The sequence below is a fragment of the Neurospora tetrasperma genome (assembly GCF_000213175.1).
Source record: "Neurospora tetrasperma FGSC 2508 unplaced genomic scaffold NEUTE1scaffold_6, whole genome shotgun sequence".
Lineage (NCBI taxonomy): Eukaryota > Fungi > Ascomycota > Sordariomycetes > Sordariales > Sordariaceae > Neurospora > Neurospora tetrasperma.
In genome coordinates this window covers 988,720-1,009,651 of record NW_009799104.1, presented here as the reverse complement: position 1 = coordinate 1,009,651, position 20,932 = coordinate 988,720, and the positions used below count along the sequence as shown (strand labels likewise).

The 20,932-nt window shown below is 51.6% G+C and overlaps 6 protein-coding genes across 6 annotated transcripts; 1 reads left to right on the top strand and 5 right to left on the bottom strand.

The window, feature by feature from the left end:
- Nucleotides 1-1,281: 1,281 nt before the first annotated feature.
- NEUTE1DRAFT_68596 (uncharacterized protein) lies at nucleotides 1,282-6,533 on the bottom strand (the record flags this gene model as incomplete). The annotated part of the gene is made up of 2 exons (XM_009855843.1): nucleotides 1,282-4,136; nucleotides 4,311-6,533. 2 exons carry the CDS (start codon nucleotides 6,531-6,533, stop codon nucleotides 1,482-1,484), a joined length of 4,878 nt encoding a protein of 1,625 aa, XP_009854145.1.
- Nucleotides 6,534-8,084: 1,551 nt separating this feature from the next.
- NEUTE1DRAFT_49102 (mitochondrial 2-oxodicarboxylate carrier 1) lies at nucleotides 8,085-9,454 on the top strand (the record flags this gene model as incomplete). Its single annotated transcript, XM_009855546.1, has 4 exons — nucleotides 8,085-8,133; nucleotides 8,349-8,424; nucleotides 8,582-8,668; nucleotides 8,731-9,454. The coding sequence occupies 4 exons, from the start codon at nucleotides 8,085-8,087 to the stop codon at nucleotides 9,452-9,454; spliced, it is 936 nt and encodes a 311-aa protein (XP_009853848.1).
- Nucleotides 9,455-10,346: 892 nt separating this feature from the next.
- Nucleotides 10,347-10,508, bottom strand: NEUTE1DRAFT_49594 (uncharacterized protein; the record flags this gene model as incomplete). The annotated part of the gene is made up of 1 exon (XM_009855572.1): nucleotides 10,347-10,508. The coding sequence occupies one exon, from the start codon at nucleotides 10,506-10,508 to the stop codon at nucleotides 10,347-10,349; it is 162 nt and encodes a 53-aa protein (XP_009853874.1).
- Nucleotides 10,509-11,231: 723 nt separating this feature from the next.
- NEUTE1DRAFT_118076 (uncharacterized protein) lies at nucleotides 11,232-11,575 on the bottom strand (the record flags this gene model as incomplete). Its single annotated transcript, XM_009855842.1, has 1 exon — nucleotides 11,232-11,575. The coding sequence occupies one exon, from the start codon at nucleotides 11,494-11,496 to the stop codon at nucleotides 11,284-11,286; it is 213 nt and encodes a 70-aa protein (XP_009854144.1).
- Nucleotides 11,576-11,670: 95 nt separating this feature from the next.
- NEUTE1DRAFT_13510 (uncharacterized protein) lies at nucleotides 11,671-12,876 on the bottom strand (the record flags this gene model as incomplete). The annotated part of the gene is made up of 4 exons (XM_009855479.1): nucleotides 11,671-11,864; nucleotides 11,907-12,050; nucleotides 12,090-12,681; nucleotides 12,763-12,876. Coding segments are annotated over 4 exons (1,044 nt in total), but the record flags the coding sequence as incomplete, so codon positions are not given.
- Nucleotides 12,877-15,257: 2,381 nt separating this feature from the next.
- On the bottom strand, nucleotides 15,258-20,162 carry NEUTE1DRAFT_87274 (uncharacterized protein; the record flags this gene model as incomplete). Its single annotated transcript, XM_009855841.1, has 5 exons — nucleotides 15,258-15,758; nucleotides 15,849-16,271; nucleotides 16,347-19,195; nucleotides 19,253-19,565; nucleotides 19,668-20,162. The coding sequence occupies 5 exons, from the start codon at nucleotides 20,160-20,162 to the stop codon at nucleotides 15,396-15,398; spliced, it is 4,443 nt and encodes a 1,480-aa protein (XP_009854143.1).
- Between the last annotated feature and the right edge of the window lie 770 nt (nucleotides 20,163-20,932).

Here is a 20,932-nt window from a genome sequence, read left to right as displayed (position 1 = left end):
CCTGCCTGCCTAGAGGTACCTACGACTACCTATGCAGCCACGCGTCGAATGAACAGCCGCTGAAGCAGCCCATTGTTTGTTTACCAAGGACTGAATGGAAGATGGCTCCGAACCTGCAGCAGCAGTCTAGACGCACAAAGTCACGGCAGTGCTGAGTTCGTTCAATTCAGTAGGTAGGTAGTGTACCAAAGACAGCCTTGACTTTCATACAATACACAATGGATTGCATTTTTGGTGTTAACCACCAAATGTCCCTCCGGAATCGAGGTGGTAAAAAAGTCACAATTTATACTTTCATCCTCAATTCCTGGCTCTATCGTCACCCCAAATAGCAACGATAACAGCACCTAAAAAACTTTCCCGCCTTGCCTCGTTTCGCCTCGCCTCGCCTCACCGATGTTCTACACACACACACAACACAAAATATCAACTCGGACAAAGCTAGTGTACGTTGTGTAATCGATCGAGTCCCCCCGAAATTCCGAATTACGGTTTTGAGTGTTGTGATGAAAGGCGGCGAACGGTTTGTTGTAGCTTGTGAGCTACAACAAGACAAGAAGACAAGACGTCCGGGCGCAAAACGAATGAATGGTCGGGTTACACGGCGGTTGAGTGATGAAGTAAGTAAGCCTTAGTTGGTGATAAGGCGATTGGGAGATAAACAACGGAAAACCTACCTTACCTACCTAACCTGACAGGCAATACTTAGCGATTGTATCGTCGCGCATCTTCTTCAAAGTTAAAAAGAGAAAAAAAATGGGTGTTCGTAACACTAGGTTACAAAACTTCATCTTCATTCTTTTGTCTGGACTTTGCTACCTAGTCGTCTCTCCGTCCATCCATCAGGTTGTGCGCGGTTGATGCTGCATGTCAGGATTTCTGCCTAGAGGTGATACCGGATCCTGTTTGTGTCGGTATCAAGTTAAACCGGCAAAGACAAGAAAGTTTTAGGCTGCAACAACACGTGGAAGGAAAAACATGGGTGATAACGCCAACTTCCACTTAGTACACGCGTTCGGTTCGCTGCCTGTGTACTTCTATCGTTGTAGTTGTTTGAAAGGGAGGCATACCTGTGCGGAGATAACGCCCGTCGAATCGTCAACCTTGTTAACCTGTAGTAAACTGAGGTGCCTGGTCGAAAATCTTCTTTGAAACCCAATACCCAAAACATTGGTTATCCAGATCATCGTATCACGATATGCCACATATGTAGCGTACTACAGATTACAGTATCGGTACACAGCTGCAGCCAGCAACTAGAAGCAGCAGCAGCAGCAGCAGCAGCGGGGCAGCGATGCATTTCCCTTCCATGTGTGTCTATATGCAGCCTTATGAGTTGAACAAAAACCAAAAACCCTATGTAAAATACTGCCATATCCTTGTGTTTCCTTCCTTGGCTTTGCTTCACCCAGTCAACCCATGAATCTTTTCAGTGCATGGCTCCTGCGCTAAGCAGTGCACACGTTCACCAAAGTCCAACACTACCTCCCAGCAGCCGGGATGGCGGGACCGGTGGGAGTCGAAACAGCGCCAGCAACTTGCGTGGCATCTCGCCCGCCTTTCCCTCGATCTCTTCCCCTATCTCTCCTCCTCGGGTTGCTGCTTCCTTCTCCGCCGTCTGCCTTTCTGGAATGATGTTGTGGCGCTGCTGCTCCACCATGGCCCTTTGGACCTGTTGGTATCGCTGGTGTTGCAGAGGTTGACGCAGCAGAAGCGACGACAGCTCCTTTTCCTTCGCCGGGGGGAGGCCCATCTTTCTTACCACCTGGACCTCCTTTTCCTCGCCCACCTCTCCCTTCACCCTTCCGTTCTCCCGTCTTAGCCTCACCACCTCCCGGCTTTCCGGTGCCCTTCGCAGTGGCATCTCCGCCAGCCTTTGAACTTTCGGCACCATTGACAGTGTCTCTGCCTCTTCCTTTGCCCCTTGCCTTGTCACCCTTCTCCTTCCTCTCCTCTTTCTCTGTAGCCTTTCTCTTCCTCTCCTCTTCCTCTTCTTGTAACCGCTTGCTCTCGGCATCCCACCATTCCTGGAACGCCTGCTCCTCTTGAATTTCTTGCAAGGACCTCTTAGACATAGCACCCTTGATCCGCTCTTGCTCGAGCTTCTGCTGCAAAATGATCTCCTCCATGCTAAAGCCAAGCAAATGCTCGTCCTTGCGCGCAGGAGCAATATATACCTTGGAGTGTGGGATGATTGGTTTGCTGGAAGAGTCTCCGAGGCTTGGGAACTGCTGGGCTGAAGGTTGGGGACTCGGACGGGGGGCCGAGGAAGAGGAGAGTGTGGGTGTCGACTTGGACTTGGGATTAGGGTTAGCGGTATGAACACTGTTGTTGCTTGACGTCCGCTGACCGGCAAATCGCGTGTCTGGCGATGCTGTCCTGCGGACGACGGGCGTAGCCTCTGCTGCCACCAGTGGCTTGGCGACTGGTGAAGAAGAGACGGGAGGATTGACATGTGGCGGCGCTGGCTTGGCCTTGTTGGCGGTAACCATCTTCCATGGAGGCGGCGCCTTCGATTCAGTGTCACCCCATGCCGGCTTGTTTGCAAGGGAAGCCTTGGCAAAGTGCAAAGCTGCTTGAGCTGCCGCCTGTTCCTGCTGCTGTTTCTTCCTCTCCTTCTGAGACAGCTTGGGCTGTGCAACCTTTGGCGCCGATGTCCCTTCCTTGCCCGTCTGCTGTTGCTGTTGTGCAGCCAACCCCTCTGATAGGGCTGACCGACCTGCTGCAACTGGCGTAGTTGTGGTTTCCAATTGGATGATGTCCCGCAAGCCAACCTTCGAGGCCGGCATCGGGGCGTTCGCCCATGGAACTCCTCCGGCTTTCGTCGCTGGCGATGTTCCGGCCTGCAAAGAACTGCGTGATGCCATGGCAGGCGACTGCCCACTCCGGATCGGAGCTTTGCCCTTCCATGAACTGCCTAGTGTCGGGAACTGGTCCTTATCCACTGCCGAACTAGAGACCTTGGGAGCCTTGGCACCAAGGGGCGTACTGAGCGTAGCCGGACCGTCTTCTTCCATGTCAAAGATGAGATCGGCTTGCGAGGTTTTTGGCTTCAACTCGGGGCTATGACCAAATGGTTCATTCCTGGCAGCCTTTGACGCTCTCCTAGTTTTGTCAGCAGCAGGCGTAGACGCTGATGCATCATCAACGCCACTGCTACCCTTGCCTTTGAAGGCCGTGGAAAGCTTTCGATCATCTTCCCTTGAAGCTCTGAACGCAATCTCCTTAACCCTGATCTGCCTCTCTTCATCGATATCCTGAGCAAGCTCTGGGTGAGCTTCATGAAGCAGCATCTCAAATCTGCCACTCCTTACAAACGGCGACTGGGCAGCCTGGTTGTCACGAACAATCGCGTCTAGCTCCAGAAGCAGGTCATCGTCCAACTCATCAAGCAGGTGATTTTCGAGCATTGACTCCAGCTGTAAGCAGATGTACTCCAGCCCGGCATCTCTAAACTCAGTAATAGAGCATGGGCTGATGGCATTGAGGAAGTTGGCAATGTTGCGAATGTTGGCAAATCTTCCCATGATGGTTTGGCAGATCTGTGACAGCCTGTCCAGCATAAGGTAGTTGGCCATAGACATCACATCCATGACAAGGTCAAGGAAATCCGCGAACGTTTCACACATGGTGGGGTCAAACAGCTCCGCGCCGTAGTCGCCATACAGAAACCGAAGCACGTAAGCGAACGCACTGGGTTCCATATGCTTGAGATCAATCCTGATCCTCTCGTTCTCGATTTCTGCTTCTTCTCGACGCGTAGCCAGCCAAATGCCCCTGGATCGTCCGTGGAAAAGCACCTGGAACCAAGGACATCTCTGACACAGAAAGGAGCTGTGGACGGCAACTTCCCGGCCGTCGAGTTCAAGAAGGATATCGCCGTCGCCAAAGAAGGTGCGGTCCTTGATGGCTAGTCGGAAATCTTCATCCATGCATTTCTTGGGGTCAACCTGCAGCCGGGCCGCTGCCTCAAGATTATGCATGTTGAGACGAGTGGCAAGCCTCATGACCTCCTGGCGAACCTGACGATATCTGTAGGCCAATGGCGGGGCTTGACGTGTAAAGTTCCATGCCGGTATCACCTTGTCCTCGTACATGAAGTGAACGAAGTTGAGCAAGGTGATCACATCCAAGCCCTGAAAGATAAGCAAAGGCCTTCCATCCACATTGCTAATCGTAAATGCTTCGTGCTGAACATCAGAGCTAACCCTCCGCGAGTGGGCCAGAGCATGCCGTATTACGGAGCTTCGGGCGGAGAGGAGCCAGGCGTGAACTGGAATCCGAATATCCGGAAGGGATGAGCTGCATACCAGGGCGTCCAATGGTTGGTGAAGATGATTCCATTCTACGAGGTACGAGTCCAAATCCTCTTCCAGATCCGAGGATTTGAGCACTTCATATGCGACGGATCCGAGGTTGGACTTTACTGTCTCATTTCCCCAGAATTTGACCTTTTCCTTATTCCTGACTCTCGGCTTCGGCTCAGATGCTCTAAAATCCGCCAGAGGATTGAGTGGTGCCACATCCTTCCAAAGAGACTGCTCAGAAACCACGAGCTGTTCCTTCAATACATCCAAGTCTCGGCGAACCGCAGCAAACGCACCGAAAGGTGATGCTCGTACTGCGGCAACCTTTGTGATGTGCGGCACTCTTTGAAATTTGAAGTCGTTGCGCTTTGATTCCGAAGACCACGAATAGGCGTCTTTGACCTTTGCTCGCTTGATGCGGCGCCAAACGGCTCCAGAGTGGGTGCTGATGATGACCGAGCCATACTCACCCACTCCAACCGACCGCACTCCATCCTTTCTGGCGCTCCAGATACATTGCGGCTGGGTTACAGCACCCTTGATCTTGGAAGGATTGGTGGTAGAGGTTGCCGGTGGGTTCGTCTCCATCTTGTGGTCCAAATGCATGGTGAACAGATCTCCACGCTTTGTCAAAGCAGCAATCGTCTCTCCACCGGACGTGATATAGGAGATCTGGCTCCTACCTGGCTCATATCGATTGGACATGGAAAGATGGCCAATCGTATCCATGCTCGCAAAGGGAAACTTGACGATGTTGTATCCGTAACCAGTGAACACGCAGACTGTGTAGTTCTGGAGAAGAACTGTTGTCGCCTTGTCAATAGCCGAGACCATGACAATCGGCGACGAGAAGAGTGAAGCTGCCACCTTTCTCGGGGTCTGCTGATACTCGAGGGATCTCGAATCCGAATCCATCAGAGCCAGTTGGCCAACATTCTTACCCCAGCAATAGAGGGAGATGCCGGTGTGAGCAACTGAATGGATTGAGGAAGCAGCTATACCCTGGATACTCTCCTTTTTCAAGGAGCTGAATACCTGCCGCGGCGTGGTGCTTATGGGGTCTTCATCCTTTTTGGTCGGCTCAGGAAGAGTATAGCCTAGCTGGGAGTGGGCATTGCTACCCCAAGTCCATAGAGCTCTACTCTCATCTAGAGCCATGGTGTGGTTCTGTCCGAGCGCGACCTGGATGATCTTTTTGTCGGCCAGGGGTCCTTGGACCGGGGTAAACTTGAAGCGGGTATTTTCGTCACCAAGTCCTAGCCGTCCACCTCGGCCAACACCGCTAACATACAGATTCGAGACGGGGTCCGTCGTGAGAACGGCGCTGTGAAGTTTCGACATGACCACATCCTCGATAACAATCGGTCGGTTCAAAACAAGAGCTGGAACGTCCCTCAGGTTTTGGGCAGTGGAACCTTCTAATCCAGCACTCTCTAGGTACTCGTTGTAGAATCGCTGAAGCAAATGCGCCGGCCGCTCAAGATAAACCCGCTCGGGGAACTGACGGTCATCCTGATCTCCAAGGCCCAATGTCAGGTTCCGGTTGCTTCCAAAGGTGTATAGATCCTCGCCAAGGGCACCGTGCCTGGATTTCCTGGAAACGCTCTCCTGAGCCACCTCGGCTTCGTTGTCTGATCCGTCCTCTTCCTCCTGCGCGCCTCCCTGTTCCCGAAGAGCTATCAAGTCCCGCTCACCAATGGTCGCGTTATACAAGTCGAAAGGGCTATTGCCTTCGTGATCCTTGGTCTTGATCAGCTGTCCAACCCGAAGAAACGATGCTGTAGGTCCTGCCAAGACCCTCCGTTCTTTAGCCAGCAGCATCCGGGCAATCGAGATGTTCCCTGCGTATAATGCACGGTGAAGGGCATTCCAGCCACTCTCGGGGTCTTGGGCGTGTATATCGATGGCGGGGTGCTCGATCAGGGCTTCGGCGAAGGAAACGGCGTTCTTGGTTGTCGAGGAGGCGGCGCGCAGAAGGAGGGTAAGGCCAACATGGTCGCGACTGTTGACATCGATTCGAGAGAGTGCGCCGTTGGGCTGTTTGCGCGACTTGCCCGACGGACGGGGCGATGTACCGAGACTGCCAGCACCGCCGGCTTGGCCTGGGGTTATGTTGCTGCTCCGGCCAGCCGGTTGGGGGCCGTGGGCAGCGAGGGAGAGGAGGCGTCGAAATTTTTCGACATCGTCTTCCCAATAGTATTTCCAAAGGAGATGCGTCTGCGTCATTAGTAGCCGGATGGGCGGCGGGAAGTCCCTCGGACACGCTTCGATGGCACCTCGCTGTGATTCGCACTGGATCACGGCTTGTTTAAAGGTGCGTTATGAAGCGTAGGAAAGACGTCCACCGGAAAGGATAACGATCGAGCTCTTTCGGGTGTCCCAGTCACAGTGTGTGTGTGTGTGTCGCGGGTTTGTGAGGGTGGCGACTTGGCTGTTGGGCGATTGGACGGTCGGACAGGTTCTTGTGTTTCTCAGGGGCGACGACGTGTGGAAGCTAGCGAAGGGCAAAGCGATATGGTTGGTGCGGTGTGTTCCTCCTAGAAAGAAGTGGAAGTTGGAGATGAGATGCCACAAGTTGCGGAGGTGGAGGAGCGCGGGAGATAAAAGGAAGTACACATAGACCGGAGGCGGGTAGGAACACCGATCGGATCTCCCCTTCAGCCAGAGGTCGTCGCCAACTGTTCCATGTCAGTGTCACTGTCAAGGCCATACAACAATACTAAAATGGAACCAAAGTGGAAGGTAGCCAGCCCCCCGCCCGCTCTGGACATGGCGTTCTGTGCACAACCAATCACAGCCCTCCATTGACACTCATGCGCGATCGACGGGATGACAGATAAGATAAGCGAGCAGAGTTCCCCTCCATCCGTCGTCAAGAAGTCTGAATCTGGGCTGGAGTTTGATGATGGGAGGCACATGCTCGTGTAACGGATGTAACTGGATCCTACATTGGATCTGGTGATAGGAAGGGGAGTAAGGCTGAAGTAAGGGAGGTTATTTTGTTGTCTTTGATCGCTTTCAAGGGAATGACATGGATGGGATTGATGGACCGAGGGACCCAACTGGTGGTTATGAAGCCCCGCCAGTTGCTAAGTGGAAGTCAGTGTATCCGTAGAGGTTCGTGCGCAGATCCCATAAAGTGTGGAAGCACATGTCAAAGAACTTAAGAAGTGCCATACACCGCGGCTCAACTGGAGCTTCTTCATGTTCTCGCCTTCCTTGTGGGCCTAGCCTATCGTCGAGGGAGCTAAGCATGCAAACGAGAAAGACAAGACCCCAATTCCCAAAGTCAATCTTTCGAAAACCCATTAGGTAATGGTCCTGACGTTAGCTTTCCCGCCGGGCCCGTTACCTTACATAGCACATAGTACATACCTACACTAGTGATTTGCGCCATGGAAGATGGAAGGGTCTTCGTAGGACGGGAGTAGGGAAGAGCTCCGATGCCGCTTCCAGTTAGCGACCCGTTAAGGACGGGGGCAGAGAGTCACTGTGGAGGTCCTGAAGCGCTGAGGAGCATCCCCAACCCAAGCATAAACAGCCGCCAGATCCGGCCATGGTAGGCTGACTGTTATCCACTTGGACGCTACCTCTATCGATCCGGCCTTGACTCCCCGGGTCCGGACCTTCAACGAATTCGCCAAGTGACGACAGAGGCACTTTGTTTAGTGTACCTAGTTTTTTTTTTCCCTCCCATCTCTTCCACTTCAACCTTGGTTTGATTGCGCCCCTTTTCTTCTGGATCTTCTGTTCTTGGTTCTATATACATAGTTCAAAATGGCGTCCGAGCAAGCCCCCCTTCCTTTTGGCTACACCTTCGCGGCCGGTAAGTCCTGTCCCTCTCCGATTTTGAAGCTTCCACGAACTCCGGCGCGCAATTGACACTCGTGTCGCAAACACCATGGACCAATGCTAACCGTGAATTCTCGTCCTTAGGTGCCATCGCTGGTGTCTCTGAAGCAGGTCTCCCTCCGAAAATGTACCCGAATCGCTCATCTGTGTTGTGTAACTAACCAGAACCTTGCGCTGGCTGGTCTTTAGATTTTGGTTATGTACGTTTCGAATGCCCCGCCGCCGGTGCCCCCAGTGGTCGCGTGCTCTTTGCCATAAGCTCCCAGTACTAATACATGCCGTCACAACAGGTATCCTCTTGATGTCCTGAAGACCAGAATGTGAGCGCAACCACCTGCCATATCTCGACGACACCTCGAGCACCTATCGCGGCCACCGCGCCCCAATGCGCTTCTCCCGAAGCTAACCACATACACCGCCAGCCAACTTCAGACCGGCAAGCCCACCGCGGGCGCCGACCACTACAATGGCATGCTTGACTGCTTCAAGAAGATCGTCAAGAACGAAGGGTATGCTTTCGATCCCATAGAGCTCGGGTTGTATGACCCAAGTTGACACCTTTCTTCCATAGCCCCTCCCGCCTTTACCGCGGCATCACTGCCCCCATCTTGATGGAGGCTCCCAAGCGTGCCACCAAGTTCGCCGCCAACGACAAGTGGGGCAAGTTCTACCGCGACCTCTTCGGCCAGCAGCAGATGACCCAAGGTCTTTCTGTCCTTACCGGCGCCTCCGCCGGTGCCACCGAGGCCTTCATCGTCGTCCCCTTCGAGCTCGTCAAGATCCGTCTCCAAGACAAGGCCTCGGCCGGCAAGTACAACGGTATGGTTGATGTCGTCGTCAAGACGGTGCGCAACGAGGGTCTCCTCGCCATGTACAACGGTCTCGAGTCGACCCTCTGGCGCCACATCCTCTGGAACGCCGGTTACTTTGGCTGCATCTTCCAGGTCCGCCAGCTCATCCCCAAGGCCGAGACCAAGAAGGGCCAGACCATCAATGATATCATTGCCGGTACCGTTGGTGGTACTGTCGGTACCATCTTCAACACCCCCATGGACGTCGTCAAGAGCCGTATCCAGAACACCATCAAGGTGCCCGGCCAGGTGCCCAAGTACAACTGGGCCTGGCCTGCCGTCCTGACCGTCTTCAAGGAGGAAGGTTTCGGCGCTCTTTACAAGGGCTTCATCCCCAAGGTCCTCAGACTCGGCCCGGGTGGTGGTATCCTCCTCGTGGTTTACACCGGTGTTATGGATATGTTCCGCAAGATGAGAGACGAGCGCCTTGGCAAGCAGCTTTAAGCGATCATTCAGGAAAAATGACAAAAAAAAGAAGTGCAGAGCGCCCAGCAGGCCTCTTGAAGCGAATTGCATATCTTTTGGGGGGAAATGATGAACCTAAAACATTGCATGGCTCACACTAACTTCAGTCATATATGTATATATCTCTAGCTTGCCATCGCTTGGGTATGTGGGTACGATATCGAGGGATTCTACGTCTTGCAAGAAAGCGTCATAGATTGGCTTCTTTGGTTTCTTCACTTTCTTCGGTTCGGGATGGCCAGCCAAAAGCAATGACAGAAATATCACTGGACAACATCTGAGTTTGCATAGCAAAGCACAATCAAGCAGAAGATAACCCGAAACCTATGAAAGTGAAAAATGTGCTTGGCCTTCAAAGTCCCACGCAGCACGCCATGTCTATTAACCCCCACCCAGCATTACCTAGTTCTAAGGTCATTAGGTTCCAAAGGGCAAGGCAATCCAAATCTACCTTGATTTATCTCAACTGTCCATTACACCGTTTCCTTTCCCATTAACTCGTTAGTAACTACCGTCACGCGCATCTAGCGGCACCTTCTCACCCGCAAACACTTTCAATGAAATGACAGTTTATCACGTAAGGATATACATCCCAAGGCTTAGACTTAATTAATCGTTCAAGTTCTGAAAACCAATACTTCTCCTTTTTGGGGGTAAAATATCAGCCGCTTTCGTGCTTTTCTTTGAAGTTATCGAAGAGCCAGAGCCTGAAATTTGAAAGCAGCACGAAAATAACAAAGACCCCAGGTATGACAATAGTCAAGTAGAGGTATATTCGCTACTTAAAGGCAGACGCCGTGGGAGTTATACATATAATACCGGTTGGATGATATGAAGGAATGTTGTATACAAGAAATGGAAGGAGTTAAACTTACATGTAGATAGTCCTTTGCTCATCTACCTCGTAGGTAGTAAGTAGGTTGGACATGTTCGGCCTGTACTTGGAATCTGGATGGGGTGGGTAGGTGACTTGTCTAGATGGTGGGACGCAACTTGATGAATGTGCCTTCTTTCCATTTGGGTGATAAGTCATAATGAATTGGAATTGGTTGATGTCGAATTGCCCTCTGTGGATATAACAGAGTCGGATAGTTGTGCGCTATGTGCGTACCTAACCTTTTTATATGTAATCACTAGTGTAGATTACGATTTAAGTCTATGCAAACTATGTGAAATCAACTTCGTAAATGGTAAGTTTGAATGAAGGAGGAGATGAGGTCGTTGATGAGTGTCGATGGGTACACATTGCTTTTGTGGTTTGGTATTTGTATGATCGAACAAACGAGTACTGAGCATGGCATAATGAGGATGGTGGTTTGGGGGTATATAATGATGAAGAATGTCTCTTTTTTTTTTTCATTTTCTTCTTTTCTGTCATTTCCTTGTCTGTGCTTACCTCCCTCCGTTCGATTTTCGCTGTTTTCCCTTTCTGTTGTGTTATCTTTTCCTGCCTTTAGATTTGGTCTTGTGTCTTTCCTTTGTTTTCTTTCCGCTGTTTTCTTCTTCCTTACAACTTTTCCCTTGTGGTGATTTCGGAGACGTATCTCTAGGGTCTTTCTCTCAGCGAGTTATTCTTGGACGTTTGATGCTCCTGTTCTTCTTCAGGTCCGGAGGAAGATGCCACTACTAAACCTGTAGTATCTAGAGCTGCGTAGGTGACCGAATGCCCGGATCGTGTCGGAGTCTAGAAGTTGATGGAGCCTGGTCTGTCTAAGACTGTCTGCTTAGGTTGGACTGAGAAACATCTGTATGTTCGCAAAGAGACCGCTATCTTTATTACTCTATCTTCAGTCCTCGTTCCTGATGTGCTATATGACAATAATGGTGTGCTTCCCGTCCTTGAATTCGGCGCAAGGTAAGGGTGGCTTCTCTGGTTCCCGTCTAATGGACAATATCTTTTCTCTCTGGTCCCGGTAGGCATAAACCACCCCAATTCGCCCAAATACACCTCGTTGCTCATCAACCACCTTGAACAGTAGCAATACCATCGGCATATGTTCGGTTCCAGCGTGTCCAACCATGGAAAAGATTCCGTCTTCGGCACTTCTGTAGGCAACGCTGCCCTTTAAATAATCGAAGGCCACACTAGGTGACACTCGACCAGGAGTCGTAAGGTCGGCCGGTATACTCACTCCCTCCAAGCACACATCAACGACCGCCTCATGCTCCCTCACTTTGACAAGCTTGGTATCTAAAAGAACTCCGCGCAGGCGTAACCAGCCAGCCGTTATACCACCCGTCTTGTCGGGCGTCGCGTAGCTGAGGTGCACATCCTCAATTTCGAACAGACAGCCATCTTGAGGCCACGTAGACGGCCAGATAACACCATCAATTGATGCCCAGGACCAGGAAGGAGCCCGGTACACGCCCGGCCTTAGTCCGGGCCCAACTGTAGATTTTACCCAAAGTAATTGAGCCTCGAGATCGGTACGCCAAATGCCAGCTACGTAGGTATCTTGTAGCAATGATTCAAATCTTTTCGCTATCCCCGAGCAGGCAATCAGTTTATCTTCAGACCGAGAAATGTCGCATCCTGTGTATTTCCAAATGATCCGGTTCCATAAAAGCCGCGCCACTGGCAGTTCCGAATCGACAAAATAGCCCCGTTGATCACCCTGATCCAGCTCAAGATTGAAGGATTTAAATCGCACATTTCCAGATGCCGCAAGTTCCGGATGAAGCCCGTGAGGAAACACTTCTGCCGCGTCTTTTTCACAGCACTCCCACATTAACTGGCGTTCTCCGAAATGCAGGACGCGAGGGGCTAGGATGCGTTCTTGGAGGACCCAGGCACGCTTGTTTACCAATGCGGTGCTAACCTGCTCGAACCAAAAATCACAATTATACACGTAAAACTGAACCGGAATCATCCCACCAATTTCATCGCTGACAATATCCAGGGTGAGTGTTTCCGGATTGATGGAATGAGGATCTCGGGCGTTGAATAGCGACCATGAACAGTTTTCGGCGTCTGCTGCGGATATGTTGCAGTAAGAGTGTGAGTACACTTTGTCCATGAGTGATGCTTCATGCGCCCAGTCGGTTTTGTCGTCCTTGTCTTGGAATATACAGAGTGAATCGATCCATAGATACTGCACTCCAAGTGAGCACGCAACTGAGATGGTATCCTGGAATAACCGGGGCATCGAATCCAAGGGTAACCCCTTTATAAGCTGAGGGTATTTCTGTTTGTTCAACACAAAGTCCTCGTCAACTTGCCCTCAACGATGGGTAACTGTAGCGTATGGGCCGGCTGGCTTCGTGTCCTTGGTCTCGATGAGCCGCACCTCTGTTGATTCACCGAGGTCCAAGAGTCTTGTTGGATACCAGCCGGTATCACCCTTAGAATATATGCATTGCTTATGGTTATCCACGCAGTCACCAACCCAATTTCTTGCCAGACGCTGAGCTCTTGAAGACCACGTGCTTGTTTCGGACGTAGGAACGACATACGGTTTCTCTTTCACACGGAGGGATATTAGCATTATTGTCAGACAGAATGGGTCAAACTTAAGGTTCTCTTCCTGTCTACAATTCACCGCTTGTCACAAATGAAAAGAAAGTCGGCTTCTGTTCACCTTGGGTGGGATCTAGCACAAACTGGTATCGGCGAAAATCTTCATCCAAAAAAAAGGTAGGCATGAAATCGCTGGTCTCGGGCTCTATGAGAAACCTGAAGCCGAATGTGAAGCACTGATAATCTTGGTGCCTCCGATAGTTCAAAAGTAGTTGAGATGCCGCGTTTCCGTAAGCATTGGGTTTCTTTCCGGTCGCTATTTTCTTCCAAAGAATGACCAAGCTCCGCTTGTTCGCTTTATCGAGACACTGCCAAACGCTCCGACATATATGGCATTTCTGGTCGACGGAATACATGAAATCGTTCCATGTCTTGTGATGATCCTCAACGTACTCTCCATTAGGCCCGTTAACTGAAATCGGCTGGAAAAGGTGTCCCGCATCCTGATTCTTTGCGATCCGGAAATGGCTGATGGCAGCTTGCAGTGTCGTCTGGCACACGGAGCAAATCATTATCGTCGTGGTTTTTCGCAGGTCCTTTGGGAAGCAATGGTCGTAAAGGAAAAGTTCGCTTCATTCGTGATATGGTTGAGTTCACGGAGGACGACGAGGAGAAGAGGGAAGGGGGGAAATGCAACCCTGGAGAAGATTCTCTGGCAGCAGCAAGACGTCCTGTTTTTCCTCGCAAGTACGGGAAAGCACCAGGCTCTCGAATCAGCGGAAGCCACACAGCTCAGCTCAGCCCGGCCTGCTTCGTTCTCTGCAGTCATCACTGCCATCATCCCCCGCACCAGCTGCGCCTTCCAGGTTCGGCAAAACACCAACCAATTATCACTGAGTCGCAATTCCCACCATTGACCATTCCGATGAGGAAGCCGCAACCAACACGCAACGAGACAGCAAAACACTGCACTGCATTTGTGAAGCAAAAGACAATAACAAAACAGGTACATCGGAAAACCACAAAGTTGATAGATAAATCGATGAATAAAAAAGAATGAACAAACAAAAACCCCTTCAGATCCTCGACAGCAAAAGGAAGGTTCCCCCCCGAAAAAAAAGTTGGGATTGCCAGGAATCGAACCTGGGTCCTCTCGGATCGTTGTGTTCGTCACTCAAAGTGAGTGAACAAAGAACCACAACGAGAAGTACTGACCACTATACTACAATCCCGTAAAGCTTGACTATTTCTTCCAAATGCAGCACCTATATTCTGATGCATTCCATCTCTCGGGGGTACCGTCACTGCAACCACGGCACGACTTCCACCTTTGCGGCGGCTTTCAAGATCAGAAAGAAAGGAAACATCTACCTACCATGCCGACTTCTCAATTAGGTCGGACAACGTGTTCATTTGAGTTTCATTCAAAGTATCCATGTATGAAGGGAACCGATGCGATGCAGTGAGGTAATTGCATTTGCAACGGCACAGTAATAAATCGTTCGCGATCTAGGTAGGTAGACCAAGGCTCGAGATACGACATGAGAGATGAGACGGAGCATCCATTCCAACTTCACATTGAAAGTTCGACCCGTCAACCACGTCAACACGCAGTGCAATGGTGTCTTGGGTGTACTGGCGGGGTATTTAAGTTGGTTGTCTTTCTGGTTTTTGATTCTTTGTCTTTCCTTTCCTCGAATCAATCAACCACCCTCGTTCTCCCTCGAACCTTCCTACCGTGAGCACCACAACCCGGCTGCAGCATCCATCCACCCCAAGCTCTCATGATCTCATCTTACTACAAAAGTTTCGAAAACTAACAAAAGTTCACGGTATTGTAGTATCCAGGTATTTTATTTCATTCAGTTTCTCTCATCAAACAGCACCAACAGTGACACCAAGGAGGAGGCTCTGGAGGCTTTTTGCTCAGCATTTTGCTCGACAGAGCCCTATCATTCATTGCTGCCGCCGGCGAAGAACGGGCCTTTCTTCCTTCCTTCCTTCCTTCCTTCCTTCCTTCCGTTTCTGCCTGCCTGCCTGCCTTCTTGCCTTCTTGCCTGCCCTGCTTAGGTAGTTGTCTGTCTGCTTTCTTCCTACCCTACCCCCTTCCAATCTTCCATCACTCCAAACACCGAGTGAAGGTTCCAGGTATGTATGATAGTAGGCATATGTAGAATGTAAACCACCTCTTTCTCTTCCTCTCCCATCGATGATGAGGAATATTTATACTTCGGTTCCTTTTTTTTTTTTCCCGACTCCCCATCCATTCCTCAGACGCACACCACACCACCTTGATCCCTTTGTTCCTTTACTCCTGTACAGTCTTGGCGTGTTACAACATCGAGCATCGATACTTTCCTTCGGCTCCGGTTTAGGTTGCCCACCATTTACCACAGTTTTGCGCTGCTGCTGCTTTTGTTCCTTTTGTTCCTTTTGCTCCTTCTGCGCCTGCCTCTACTTGTGTTATTGCTCGTGATTTTCCTGCTGTTCCTGCCCCATATTCCCCATCCCTTTCTTTTCGAACCAGCCACCTCTCTCCCACTGGCCCTGCACATACAACGCGTCATTCCTGACTTGATCATCCGTGATGCCCTGCAGCAGGGTCTCGAGGCGCTTAAAGTCAATGGGCTTGAGGATCCAGCCGTCGAAGCCGGCGTCTACGTACGTGTCCTTTTCTTGCTCGACTAGGGAGGCGCTCACAGCGAATATGGGGACGCGGCCGTGGTCGGAGGCGATGTCGGAGAGCTGTTGGCCGCTGCCGTCCCGGTTGGATTTCTCAAAGGCGCGGATCATCTTGGTACTAGTAAGACCGTCGACGATTGGCATCTGAAGAGAAAAAAAATGTTAGTGGTAAGAAAAGGAAAAAGGGAAGGAGATGGGAAGCAAAAAAAAAAAAAAAAAAAAAATGCAACATACCTGCATATCCATCAGGACGACGTCAAACACCACGGGCTTGTCTTCATACACTGCTGCGCAATCCTCGCCGTTCAAGGCATGGGTAACTTTGTACCCAGCCTTCTCGAGTCTCTTGCGCAGCACCTTGACGTTGATGGGGTCATCTTCGGCAACCAGAACTTGCAGCTTGTTGTTTGTTGAGGCTTCTTTGGCGGGCGCGGGCGGTGGGGCGGGCGGTTGTGATGACACAGACTGTTGCTCCTTGACAGCAGGTGATGCTGCTTTCGCCTTATCCGCAACGGCATCCTTAATTTCAAAGAGCACCTTTGACGTGCTCTGCGGTGGGACCACAGGCTTGTCGAACATTTCGTCTGGCAGCTTCACCGGCTTGATGGGAACCCTACTGTCAGTTACATACTGCACCCCTTGGGCTGCTGGTGCTGGCTCAGAAGGTCCGGGTGCAACTTCCGTCGTTGGTTTCTCGAAAGGTAAATCCTTCTTAGTGTTCGGCGACGAAACCGACCGCGTAGGAACATCTGGTCGCTTTCGGCTCCCTGGACTGACCGACCGCCCCTTGGAGGATCCGAGAAGACTGGAAGATGGGTTGTAGTAGGGACCCCGTGAGTCCCTCCTTTGCCGAGCGACGCTTTCTGGCTCGGGCTCGCCTAGTGTGAGAGGGTTTTGGATGGCGTCAATGAGCCTGTCCGCATCACTGAGCGCGCTTCGTCCGCTGCCTTTGCTTGTGATGCTTAGACTGTCATCATAGCTCTTCTTGGACGCCAGCGAGCCAGTCGCGTTGTTGACAGACCATGAGCTGCCGTTGTTGCGGTCGACCAGCATCACTTCGCCGTCCTGCATATGGGTCACAGAGGCAGCGGAGGCCGAGGCGGTACCAGATCCGAGGGATAGCTGCGCGGTGTTGCCACTGCTAGCCCCCACAGTATCTCGGCTTGTTTCCTCCTCGGGAAGGTCGAAGGGCAATTGGATCACAAATCTGGATCCCTTCCCAACCTCGGACTTCAGCCGGAGCTGCCCATCCATGTTTCGCAGAATTCTTGCGACAACTGCAAGACCCAGGCCAAGCGCTTTACCGCTTTGCGAATTGTCGTCGTCAGATGATTCGGATCCAATGTCCGTGTCAACTTGTTCAAGCTCTCTGAAAAGCGCATCCAGCTGCGCGTTGCTCATGCCCTGGCCGGAGTCCTGGACCACAATATCGATGCGAGCTCGGTTGTCCTGTACTTCGGCCACGTATAGCTCAATCCTGACAGACCCTTCAGACGTATGTTTGACGGCGTTTGCTGTGACGTTGGCGACCGCCTGTCGGACTCGTCTTTGGTCTCCATGTACGAAACGAGGGAGCCCGGGGTGCTCAATGACCTCGTACGTGATGCCCTTCCGCTTTGCATCATGCCGGAAAGGCTCCGTAGCTTCACGTATACACGCAAGCAGATCGAAAACCTCGTCCTTGATTAGATCCTTCCCTTCTTCTGTCTTGGTCAGATCGAGCAAATCGTTGATAACGTAGATCAAGGACTTTGAGGCTGAATGCGACCTTGCAAGATTGTCCCTGGTCTCCTGATCGAGGGAACCTTCTAGTGCAATCTCCAAGTAGTTGATTATGGCGTTGAGTGGCGTGCGCACTTCGTGTGCTGAGTTTGCGAGTAGTAAACGAGTAAGACGGCTGCTCCGCAGGGCTGCCTCCTTTTGCCTCCAAACCTCGATAAACTTTCCATAGACCAAGCAAAGCACTGCCGCGGTTTCGACTTCCTCCTCTGACCATTCGCGAGATTTGCCAATAACCGTCTCGTACCAGACCTTGAAACTCTTTCTGGGCTCCAGGTATGCGGCAGAACCAGCTTGGATTGTTTTTTCGTGTGGGTTACCCGCCCACTTCACTTCCCTCACCTGGCCCTTGCGAAACAGGACGATAAAGTCGTTCCCACCGACGCTCAAGGGCACATAGAGAAGGCCGGCGATGACTTGAAATCCTGGTGGGTAACGAAGATCGGGAAAGTCGATCTTGATGTCTTGCGAGGTGACCACGGAAGAAAACTTGCGCAGCCGCAGATACTCTAGCATAGCCAGTGCTTCCTGTGACTGCTCGATCTTTCCCAAAATTTTGGTCTCTTCACGTATCGAAAGCATTCCGAAATCGGCATTGAATAGCTTGAGCAAGTCGTCCGAAGAGGCGATTATATAGCCTGACGGGTTCTTGTCGGTGGGTACTGTGTTGATAAGCTTGCGGGCTTGAAGACGAGAAGCATACGATAAACGCTCTATGTTTCTTGAGGCGGTGTCGCCAATAAGCCGGCACATTTTTCGTATAGGAAACGAGACTCTCATCCCCTTGGGCCCGTAGGAATGGCACGAAACCAGACCCCAAAGGTCGCCAAAGGCGTTGATCGAGATGGACATGGAAGAGCGCACTGCCATGTTAGCAAGATACTTCAAGTGGATTGGCGACATTGCACGAAGGTAAGAGTGCGTCATGTCCAACGGGGTCTCCAAATCTTCGGGCGTTCGGCAAACGATTCGTGCGCTCTCGACATCTCGATCGTACAGTAATCGTACCTTGTTGAGCTTGTAAAGCTCGCGCGCCTGGCTGGGTATGTCCGTGGCCGGGAAGTGCAGTCCCTTGTACAAATCCCTTGTTTGCATCGGATCGACAAGCTCAGTGACGACCTTGCCGTTGAACGAGGAATCAAACTGGTAAATCATGACCCGGTGGAAGCCCGTCAACTCCTTAACAATGCCGACCAAGATCTTGAGAAACTTTTCCAGATTGGGAGCGTTTGCCAGCTGTTCCTGTACTTGGCTCATAATATCAAACACTTGCATTGCCCCTGCCTCGCCTCTTCGCCTACGCGCACTGCGTAAGACTCGTAATGGCTTGCTCGAAATCGCTGTGCTTTCAGTGAGCTCTTCGGTTGTAGGATTCGATTGTAAAGTATCTTCGGGAATGTCTGGATAGTCCTCCTCAGGAGGTCGCAAAGGGTAATCGTGGTCGTCGTCGAGTTCAAACTCGCAGATAGTCAGTTCCGGGCATGACGGGTGTACATGGATTGCGCACCATAGCCTGACGGAAGTTTTGGCTTTGGGGAGTCGGATGGAGAGACTAAAAACCTCGGGGCCGTTGATGGCCGGATCCGAGTCCTCATCCCTAATGAAATCGATATGGTCCAGTAGATTCTCAGACTGTTCATCAGTGAAGATGTCGAGAAAGTTGTTCATTCGGAAGAGCTCTTGCGGGGTGTAGCCAATGATTCTCTTGGAGTTTTCGCTCACGAATCGCACAATGAAGCGGCCGTCTCGTTCTTCCTGGATAACAACCATTAATCCGAAGCCCTGTACAGCGCCCGGCGTATCTGTCCCATGATTAGCATTGGTGATGAGCGTTGAGAATATAGAGAGAGGGAACTAACGAATTGGTTCATCTTCGCACCGTTGTAGCTGCCCGTCACGACCTGTAATCACAGCATGGCCCTCATTGGTCACGATATGCTTGAAGCGAGGCGCAAAATGAGTTTCAGGAAGAGCGTCAGGAGACTCCCTGCCAGAAGACGAAGATGCCCCAATCGTACCCAGGTCACCGCCGTCTCCGCTGCCGTCTACGCCGCCATCGGATTCTTCCTCGGACGAATCGCCCAAGACAATTTCTATAGGTCGTCCTTTTCCATATCTATCGGCATCGGCCTGGACACTGGACAGGGAACCTGTCATGGCATTCATGCGGCGCTTGTGTCGCATAGTGCCCGCGGACGATGAACTGAAAACGGAGCTGCCATCAGCTTGTGAGACAGATGACTGACTCTGACTGACTGTGGGCCTACTTTCGACGTCGATGGCGCCTGATTTGGCAGTCGGAACGGTCGACGCATGCGGACGAGTGGGAGTCGCGGTATTCCCGGCGCCTGCCGCGGCGGTCGACCTTCCGCCTACTGAAGTCCCATAACCCTCGGACAGAGAAATTCTACGACGCGCGCGAATGTCATCGTTGACTGGTGGTGTGGCGGCTAGGTCGACGCTAATGACGGAACGAATAGGAAAGACGCGGTCTTCGGGGTCTTGTACGCTTCCGTGGCCTAGTTGTCGATCTGAGGATGCGCTCCATGATGACAGGTTGGTCGGAGAAGTAATCGCCGAGGAGCCGCCATCGGCAGTCGCTGAGCTGTTGGAGGCATCATTGGCATGGAGGTCCGTTGCCAAGGCAGTGTTGTCGATGTAGTCCTGGACTTTGATGTTGTTTGCGGCCTGTTGGTCGGGGATCTGGTAGCTGTTTCCTAGTTGACCATGACCCTCGGCAGTCGGGGTTGTGTCTTGAGTGTGGTCCATGCCGGTCGCCGTGTCCTGTACCTGCGCCTGTACCTATGCCTGTGCTTGTGCCGGTGCCTGTGCCTGCCGAAGCCAACTCCGTGTCCCCGAGACCCGGGGGTCTCTTTGTGATGTTGGGTCCCTCCAAGCTTGTGACCTCTCGCAGTCAGGCTGTCAATATGGCATCCGCGTGTGACGTCGTTTTGCGCTGGTCGTGTAAATGTGTTGTTTAGGAAGCTGTGTGATATCCAGACCGGAGTTGAAGGCTGAAACTCTTGTTTTTTTTTTTTTTCTTCTGTGAAACTTTCTGGCTGTTCCCTTAAATGTCCCTCGTATCGATCTGGAAGGAGAGTCGTGATGGGGGCGATCTCTTCACTTTGGGCGCAAAGCGCATATATTAGCGCCCAAACGGACTCGCAAGGTCTAAGAGAATGAATGCTTGGTACAAGTCGATGCAGAATGGTATGTCCTGCGAGGCACTGGGGAACACCACCACCTGAGACAGAGGAAAGACAGAACACACCTCAGGGCCTGGGAATGAGCACGGATCCGCGGTGCGTAAGAGGTAGGTAGCTCGATAGTGTAGGTTAAAAAAAGTAGAGAGTTCGACTCAGGGCCAGGGTCACTCCGGAGAGGGTCAGGATCAAAACTCCGACTGTGAGCTATAACGGCCAAGGAGTGCCAGCCAGGTGGTGAATCACAAGGGAATTTGAGATGGAGGGGAGGGGCGCAAGAAAAGATAGTGTACACTAGACGAGAGAGAGGGTAGTGTAGTGTAGAGAGAGATGGAT